Raw genomic sequence first — 10,000 nt, 5'->3', positions numbered from 1 at the left:
CGTGTGTGAGTGTTGTGGATACTATCACCTGTACCCTGAATCATAATGTGCTGTAAGTGTTTGTATATTTTCAGACTTTCTGACCAGTTTGAGAGGGTTTTGCTGTATTCATGTCCGTATGTGTAATCGTGTTGTTGTTGTTGTTGTTGTTGTTGTTGTTGTTGTTGTCACATACCTGTTGGTGAAGACTTTGCTGTAGTTGAACACGTGAATCTCCAACATCTCGTTTCCGTCCAGTTTGCTGGCGATCGGCCATCTGAACGTCTGCAGGGGACAGAAGACGGAGGAAGAATTAGGCAAAACAAGACGACCGTGTGACAGTGTGACATTGGTTAAACCGTTAATGAACCCACAATCTGAGGTGAACCAACGGACTTGTTTACATTTGCCGCCTGTCAATGAACAAACACCGGGACACGGAAAAACAAAGGACAACACAATAGGCCAACGACTTTATATGCTAGACCATGAAAACACTAATGACTCTAATTCCCTGAATCGGACCAACCAAAAAAAACAACCGTTGAAACATAATAAGCAACACAGCACAGCACCAAATAAATAATTGGAACAGTCCAGAGAAGGTTAATTGGATCTCCTTAAGATAAGCCCATGTTGTGCTGAGTAATTTCTAATAAGAGAACAGAAGTGGAGGAACAGCTTGATAAAGATTCCCCCTGAATCGCTGGTCTAATTGGGTCTGGAATGGCCTCGTTTGTTGAGTGTGCAAATTAGTCTTAAGAGGGTCAATCTTATCACTTTGCTTGACTTCATTTTGGCTTGGGAACTGTTTGGTTTTAGTAGTATATTCTCAAATTGGTTCCCTTCGATTGATTAGGCCGTCAATGACTCAATTGGCCTCCCTTTGGATTCAGCGTATGCCATCAACAACCCCAGAACCTCTGCAGTACAGTGGGGGGACTTCAGTGCTACCCTGTCAGTCCAGTCTGATCTACAATGGAACTGTATTGACCTCTGTCAATGCTAGATGTCTGGAGGGAGAAGGGTGTGTCAGGACAGGGATGGAGGGTTCATTTGAAGCTTCATAGTTGAGTGCACACACACCCCGTGTAGAGGTTCTCTGTCCCTGGTTCCTGAGAGCAGCACAGTGGTCTGTTTTTCAGCCATAGGGGTGATCCATCAGGCCTGTCCCATTACTGAATCCTGGGGTTCCACCTGGCACTGTAATCTATACAGGCAGCACACAGCCCCTAGGGAGTGTGTGTGTGTGTGTGTGTGTGTGTGTGTGTGTGTGTGTGTGTGTGTGTGGGTGTGGGTGTGGGTGTGTGTGTGTGTGTACCTGTGTGCGTGTGCGTGTGCGTGTGCATGTGTGTGTGATGTATCCTGCCAAACAAGTACCCTGTCGTCGAGGTGTTAGTCTTGCCAACAGATTGAGCGGACAAGCACGGGCACCCTTGCCACATGCCTCTGGCCATCTCTTACTCTCTCTCTCTCTCTCTCTCTCTCTCTCTCTCTCTCTCTCTCTCTCTCTCACACACTCACACACACACACACACACACACACACACACACACACACACACACACACTCCATATACCTATATACATAAACCACGGTCGATGAGACGCTGTTGGCAGAGGAACACAGTGAAAGGGTAGAAACAAACGGACAGACACTCTGACCAGATGAATGGTTCATGGAGCGTGTAAAAACCCAGCTTCCCGACCTCAAATGCTCAATGGTGGTATCTGACCGGGTCTCCACCAGACAGAGGTACCCCAGTTAGGGCAAACTCTGTTTGAATAGCCTGGAGAGTGTGTCCCCAGCATGGTGTTAATGGGCCACGGATGAGGACACGTATCACCCATAGTGATAATGACACTATTACAGCTTACAGTAGGATGTGGAACTGTGCAGTATAGCGTCCCAGTATGGAGTTAATGGAAAGATAGAACACATTACAGAGAACACACAGATGAGCGCGCGCACACACACACATTAACACACATAGACAAAAGAGGGCGCAAGCCGCTCAGATGAATGGATTCCCTGTAGAGTCCCATTGTAAACACATTAAGAGTGATCTGTCAATGTGGTTATGTGTCTGCGCTGGCTTCTAGGTTCCTCTGGTTGCCCTTCCCACTGGCACGGTGTTTATCTCAGAGGAAACACACCGAGAAAGGAATCCTCCATGAATTACAGCAAAGAGGTTTCAGTCTGTGGCCCTCTCTGGCTCAGTTGGTAGAGCATGGTGCTAACAACGCTTAGGTTGTGGGTTTGATTCCTGCTGGGATCATATATACTGAAATGTTTGCACTCACTGCAATGTAAGTCGCTTTGGATAAAAGCGTCAGCTAAAAGGCGTATATTATATATTATTCTGGTCGCGTGGAGTCTTAACAGCCCTCTGTCAGTGAAAGCGTTGCAGCTTCAAATCTCACCGTGTAAAGCACCAGTTTATCGTCACATTTTCTCACTGAACATTGTTTTCATTTGCTGTTACTGTACTGCACGACACTACACAACATGTTCAGTTTATGTCCACTCCCTAAGTGTGAATTTTTCAGTATCGCCATTACCACCTCTATGGGATGGCCATTTTGACAGTCATGTGACCACAACAAATCAACACAAAATGTCCCTGAAGGCCAGGGATTTGACAAGGTGCAGCTAACACACGTACAACCCAGAATATGGGAGAGAATGATTCATACTGTCCGTGTTGGTGGTGGGGGGGGGGGGGGGGGGTCTGACCTTTTTGCGAGTCATGACTCATGCGTGATGATAGTCAGTCAACAGACCCCAATGAGACATATACAGACGATATGGAGGACCATCTGAGGACCTCCAACACACATTATTGGGGCTGTTTTCTGGGCAGTAGAAAGTGTGTAGGTCAGTTGACCGATTTCTTGACCATTTCTTGGGGGGTTCTGTTGAAGTCATACTGCAGAGTATAGAACAACATGGTCGTCTGGGGTGAGTCCCAATCGTCTATTTTCGCTGCTGAGCCGTGACCACGCCATAAGACTGCTTAATGACAGCTGGACTGTAGAACCTGGTGCAGTCGCAGAGAGATGTTCTAGTGGTGAAGGGATGATGGGATGAAGGGATGAACCTGACACAGTGGTAGAGAGATGTTCTAGTAGTTGAAGGGATGAAGGGATGAACCTGACACAGTGGTAGAGAGATGTTCTAGTAGTTGAAGGGATGAAGGGATGAACCTGACACAGTGGTAGAGAGATGTTCTAGTAGTTGAAGGGATGAAGGGATGAACCTGACACAGTGGTAGAGAGATGTTCTAGTAGTTGAAGGGATGAACCTGAGCCCACTGTTACTGTTGTCATGGAAATGAGCCCTGAGTTCTCTTGTCACACCCACTTACCGTAACTAAGCACATACAGTATGCAATGACAGGGACCCCATTTGTCTTCACATGAACAAATTCAAAACAAATGAGCTATGACAAAAAAAACTAACAGTGGATGCATGTGATTTGATCCCTTTCTATTCTCAGCAGGGGTTGAGACGATCGTTTTCGCTTTGGTGGAAATCTTTGCTAACTGTGTTTCCCCTGTGCCAAAGCAGAGAAAGCGGGTAGCTGGTTCAAATCCCATGGGGGGGGGGGTTCATGTTCTACTCTTCAATTACACTCATGCTAAAGAGATATGTAACCCAGATAAATAGCATAACAACTTCTGTTGAATAGAACCCTCTGCGATGTAACTGAAAAAAAAAAAAGGATATCAATCCTTATACCAAAGCATCCTCTCGGTTAACCAAGTCTGCCTGTAGATCACACAGTGACTCCCTGCTCTCCCTCTCTTCTCACAGTGATGCAGCATGCCCTAATTAGAGGAATGAGTTGCTCGTTAGACATGACAGGTACGCTCCCGCTACCCAAAAATCCCGGGGGCAGACCGCTGTATTAGAGAGGGGCTAAATGCATTAATGTGGAGATATGATTCTCATGATCTCTAGGGTGTAGAACTAGGGCGGTTAGACAGGTCATCGGGGTCATTCATGGGTCCTCCGGGCGATATTGCATGATTCTAACCGACTGTTGCCATGGCCACCAAAGATGAAAACAACTACAGTACGGTGAGATAAATTATTAAGAGCATGCTCCTTGAAGGGGGAGAGCAACTGTGAGGTATGCACAGTGGTATCTACTGTATAATTAAGAGCATCTTCGACACACACTCTCTCTCAGTGCTCTGTGTGTTCACCCCGACAGTGGCATCTGCTGTGAAGACCCTCACAAACCTACTATAACACCTCCTGTACACCTACTATGCTTTGCATCCTTTTGAAGTTTGTGTCCTATCAAAAGACGTTTTAAAGACATTATGCAATGCTTCTGGAATCTCACATGAGTAACGTACCGTGATGATGACTTGACCTGGCCACATCCCCTCATCACACCGTGCTTCACTTGGAGGAAGAGTTATAGATTTTTACAGAGCAAAGTGATGGGATATTAATTAGATTTCCTGGATGGGGTGGGGAGGGGGTGGTGGGAGGGGCGGTGTTTCCCATCCTGTGTATAGCACTCTGCAGAGCATGTAGAGTCCAGAGCTCTGAGAGGTTGAATTATTCAACAGGGGGAGGATCACACACACTGACAATTCATATCAACACACGCACATGCACACACATTAACCTCATGCCTCCTACACACCAACTCACATACACACACACACACACACACACACACATACACACACACACACACACACACACACACACACACACACACACACACACACACACACACACACACACACACATCTCTCTCTCTCTCTCTCTCTCTCAATTACACATCCTGTCAGAGAGTAACATTATCTTACATAGCTTAATTCAGACATGTTCCATCTATAATATTCTTTTTACCTTCCATGCGGGAGGTGAAGTTTGCCATTAGAAGAGAAGGGGCCATACAGAGACAGGGGATCATGTTCACTGACTGAAAAAAAATCACTCTCAGATACGGTGCGTGTGTGTGTGTGTGTGTGTGTGTGTGTGTATGTGTGTGTGTGAGGGAGAGAGAGAGAGAGAGAGAGAGAGAGAGAGAGAAGGAGTGAGAGCAAGAGAGAGAGAGAGAGAGAGAGAGAAGGGAGAGAGAGAGAGAGAAGGAGTGAGAGCAAGAGAGAGAGAGAGAGAGAGAGAGAAGGAGTGAGAGCAAGAGAGAGAGAGAGAGAGAAGAGAGAGATTCCGACAAGATGAAACAGCATCTCTGATAAGCTTGGTCCGCTGAGAAACCCTATCTCACTCCTCTCTCCTAAAAAAAAAAAGTTCAATCGAATTGTCCATTCCGTTTCCCTTTCCATCCCGCGTCCGTCTCCCAATCCCTCAACCATCTTGTTCTGTCTTTGCTCCCTCCTGTGCATCTCCTCTCGTGTCTTTATGCTGCCAACGCATCTTGTAATAATTCATGTTGACTGGCATTACAGCTATACATCTGCTGTAAACAACCGTTCATTATACTGATTCTTTATAATGTTAAATATAGCACACAGCATATTATGGAACAAACGACATGGCTTGTACATAAATCATCTTAACAGCTTCACATCAGTTCAACGAAGCACATCATTAAACTACTCTTCCTCTGCGAGAACAAATGTCCACCTACACACAGGTAATTGCACTGAGACTGCATCAGCTATTCTAAAACTCGAGCGTGAGCAGACTGTGTTGAGTTAATTAACTGTGATTTCATTGTGTAGTGGACTGGACTGCCGTCTCAATTAAGCATCAATTAGTTGTTTCCCCGCCGTGTGATCCCATATGGTCCAGAGGTTAGCTGGGGAGTCAGAAATGCACACGTCTCAAGGTGACTTTCGCAGAATGGTTCAAACTGCTAAGTGTCCATTTTTCATACTAAGGATTTGGCTGACTTTACCTGACATCGATCCCATATTTCTTCTGTTGTAGCAGCGTGAAAGGTCTGAACTATCGCCAGCTTTAGAGTCTTTCCTAAAGCAATACATCTGAACTGTGAGCAAACAAAATCATGTTTCACAGAAGTAGATGTTTTTAGAAGCCAACGACCTGATAGTAGTTATTTGTGGAAGTTGTATGTTTTTTAGGGCATTTCTGCTTTATTGGGACAGAGACAGTAGAGATTGACAGGAAGGATGGGAGAGAGAGAGAGAGGAGGGATGACATGCGAGATAGGTCGAGGGTCGGAATCGAACCAGGAACCTTGCGATTACGTGGTGAGCGCATTAGTGTGCTACGCCACTAAGCACCCCCGAGCCTCACAATTTCAATCACATCTTAACCTCTCCACTTCTCTGTCTTGACTTGTTGACATCACCAAACAATCCACAGGCAGCAGTTTAATAAATGTCTACCTTAGTGCAGACTCTCGATAGTGCATCCCAACCTCTCTGCTGCCCCTTGCTCTCAGAAACCTGTGAGGACCACCTTTTCTAATATCACCACAGAATTCTGTCTAGCCTCATCTCAGCAACCAATCTCTATCACACTCAATGTCAATCTGGGCACCTGCCAGTCTGAAAGCAGATATCTATTCAAAATCGAATCCTGAGAGATTTCATGTACAGCCTTGGCTTTGGCTATAACGAGGCTTTAAGAATCTATTTAAAATCTACCCCGGGTGGGAGATTTGAAATACAATACACTGACATTTACAAGGTCCTGAATGTTCAGTTTTTCACTCTAGTAATATTTCTTCCATTTTGAACATACATAACGAGACAATTATCTTGTCCCTATAAAAGGTCTCAATCTGTTCTTCCTGCTCTCGTGGAAAGTGAGAGTTTTTTTTTTTTTTTCTGTCGTGTTTCTTTTAGTGCAGTGATGTACGTTCACCCTGTACAGTAAGTTTGAGATGTCGTTGCAGTCATAATGGCAGCGTTGTGTCACTCTGGTGCAGTGCTTTGTGAGAGATGAGCACGATTATGCAGATATATGCATGCTGAGATGGAGAAACAAGGACACGACATCCCCCTCAGAAATGACAATGTCTGTCTGTGTGTGTGCGTGTGTACGTGTAGGTGTGTGTGTAGGTGTGTATGTGTGTACTGAAATGTATGCACTCACTGCACTCAATGCACTCACTAAATGGAATATATTGTGTGTGTGTGTGTGTGTGTGTGTGTGTGTGTGTGTGTGTGTGTGTGTGCATGCACCTGTGTGTGTGTGTGTGTGTGTGTGTGTGTGTGTGTGTGTGTGTGTGTGTGTGTGTGTGTGTGTGTGTGTGTGTGTGTGTGTGTGTGTGTGTGTGAGTATGACAGAAATAGTGTGAGAGAGTGTGTGCCTAAGTGCGTGTGTGTGTGTGTTTACCCTCATAAAACTTTAAGGTCAACCAAGTGTCAATGAACAACCCACAGAAGTGAGAAATTCAATGTCGGATTTTATGGTCAACAAATACCCAATATGACACCATCGCCTTCAGTAACACGGCAACACCGTCCGGACAGAAGGAACTGTCGGCAGCGTGAAAACTACTTTTAGTATTCCCTCCAGCATCATCTATGTGGGTGATGAATAAATTGTATTTTCCACATTTCATGTATTCAGTATGCTCAGAGTTGGGAGACTAAGACCCTGGGGCTATCCCCCTACTGAAGGAGAACGGTTGCTCAACTATAATGGGGTGGTGGAAATATTCCAGCCAGTTTCTGGTCTAATAGACTGCAGCCACATCTACACCACATCCCACAGCCCCACAAACCAGGGATACTTCCGAAAGCCAAACAAGGGCAGTGACCTGGTTCCTATGACAGTGATATGTTCTCCATAAACAAGGCATAGGGTTAAGAAGGACACTCTCTAAATTAAACCCCATCACAAGCCACTAATTCACACCAGCGCCCTCGTTTCCTGTAACCCAAGCGCCGGCAGGGCAATCAGGGAAGCGATGCTGTCACTTCTAGGAAGAGACCACCTCATCGTGGTCCGCCACGAGTCACAGTGGTCAACCCCACGATGGGTACTAGGCTCGTCAAGCAAAGGTTTTCCGTAGAGGTAAGACTTTAAGTGCAGTAATAACTCTAAAAATGGCAGTGATTGTCTACTTATACACTATGCAAGCAACTCTAAAAGAAAAAAAAAAAGAAAAAAAAAAGCAATTACTCATATCTTACATTAAGCATCCTGAACAAATTAATCATAAAGACTGTATGCCGACCGTATATAAATAATATATTTTTAATGGCAGGATACACGGCACTGCATTGTGTGGGGAGTCTTGTGAATTCATCCAGAAATCTGCATCGTCATGCTTCGGACATCGTGACGTTTTAATCATACCCCAGCAATCAGACTTACACAGAACACTCATAGCCCAAACACTCTATTCCATTCTAGCTCCAGCATAGGGTTGCATGCAGCTAGGCAGCCAGATGTTGTAGTCCTCAGGCTGATTCTAAAACAGGGGAGAGAACTTCCTGAAGCTCACTACTGAGGCAGAGGCCTCAGTGTTCCGCAGGCTGAAAGCTCGCTCCCAAACCAAGCAGGGATGAATTATGAATACAGATTCGCTACCCTGTCTGTCAGTTTATCAAAGACATGTTCCAGGCCATGCATAAAGAAACAGGCCATCTCTATGCCAATGGTTTCAACTACTGTACAGAGGGCTCGGCGAAAGGCACAGAAATGTTATTATAGATGATAACGATGATGATGATGATTCATTTCATTACCTTTGAACTGAAACAGACATACAAGCTAACACACGCCCACACACACACATACACACACATACACACACTCACACACACTGTTGAGACTTCTCAAGGGCCTGAGGGCAGACTGGACCATCCATTGATGTTAAGTAGTCTTAATGACCTCTTGGTTGCATCTACAAGGACAGTGAGTGTTAGATAAGACCCTGTCAGGTGGGATCTTCTCACTACTGTAAACGAGGCTGTAATACACATACCCTCAGATCTCTCTCTCTCTCTCTCTCTCTCTCTCTCTAAGTGTGTGTGTGTGTGTGTGTGTGTGTGTGTGTGTGTGTGTGTGTATGTGTGATGTGTGCGCGCATGCACGCATTTGTGTGTGTGTGTGTGTGTGTGTGTGTGTGTGTGTGTGTCTATGGGCGCACGTGCATGTGTGTCTGTGCATGTGTGCGCGTGTGTGTGTGTGTGTGTGTGTGTGTGTGTTCAGGAATGTGTATATTAAAAGTCATTTATCTGCTCTCCCTGATTAGACTCAAAACAATAGCCCTGGTTATCAGCAAAGGAAGCAGCACTCACTGCAAGAGCCAAGCCCATCAAAGGAACGTTTTCTCCTCTTTAACAACAAGCAGCAGAACTCAGGCTCTCCTCCGCATGAGAGAAACTCCAGGCTAGTCCCCATGGGAAGGTATGTATCTGTTTGGTACATTCTCTCCCTCTCTCTAGTTTTCTCTTTCCATCTCTATCTTCCTGTACATCTCTCCTCCTTTCTACTCTCTCTCTCTCTTGCTGTATCTCTCTCTTGCTCTTTCTCTCTCTCTCTCAGTCTCCCCCCTCCTCTCCCTCCATTCCCAGTATGGGAGTTCATGTCTAAATGCATGACAGAGCAGATTTACCAACATGAAAACGAATCTCCTGTAATCCCAGAATCCCACAGCAACAGAGCATAAAGCTCGGGAACCTGAGACGGTAGTACCATTTTGATCAAAATCCTACTCAGAGCCAAAGCTTTTATGTTTGCTTATGTCATTTGTTGACGTTCAAAGTCAATGAAAAAGTACACGGAAACCTAGATTCATCGTGTGAAACGCTCAAGTACAAAAATGGTCTCTGTAAAAACTCCACTGGCCGAGAGCCCGAGGGGTGTCAGCTCTAATCACGTTACAGCATGTATTCAATGACACGCTTGGGTGGCGGCCGCTACCTCTCCCTGCCATCTCCACACCAGAGAGACCGCAACTCAAAAGACCTGGCCCGTTAGAACAGAGTAGACAAGACCTGACCCGTTTACAACGAGATTCTCCTCAGAGCCTCTTATCTCGAAGAGAAGAATTATAAAGCATGATACCAAATACATTGATTTGAGATAAGATGCGGAAAAATGCAGG

General features: G+C 45.4%; 1 protein-coding gene across 1 annotated transcript in view; it reads right to left on the bottom strand.

Annotated features, from left to right (window-relative positions):
• Nucleotides 1-10,000, bottom strand: part of otofa (otoferlin a) — a gene marked incomplete at both ends in the record, with an annotated part of 64,062 nt that overhangs the window by 47,980 nt on the left and 6,082 nt on the right. The window contains one exon of the mRNA XM_083688960.1: nucleotides 176-264. Within this exon, the coding sequence (XP_083545086.1) occupies nucleotides 176-264 (89 nt within the window). The remainder of the gene's footprint in view (nucleotides 1-175; nucleotides 265-10,000) is intronic.

This window comes from Argentina silus (assembly GCF_951799395.1).
Source record: "Argentina silus genome assembly, chromosome: 17".
NCBI classification, from domain to species: Eukaryota; Metazoa; Chordata; class Actinopteri; order Argentiniformes; family Argentinidae; genus Argentina; species Argentina silus.
Note: the sequence above shows the minus strand (reverse complement) of the source record. Positions and strands in the feature narration are given on the sequence as shown.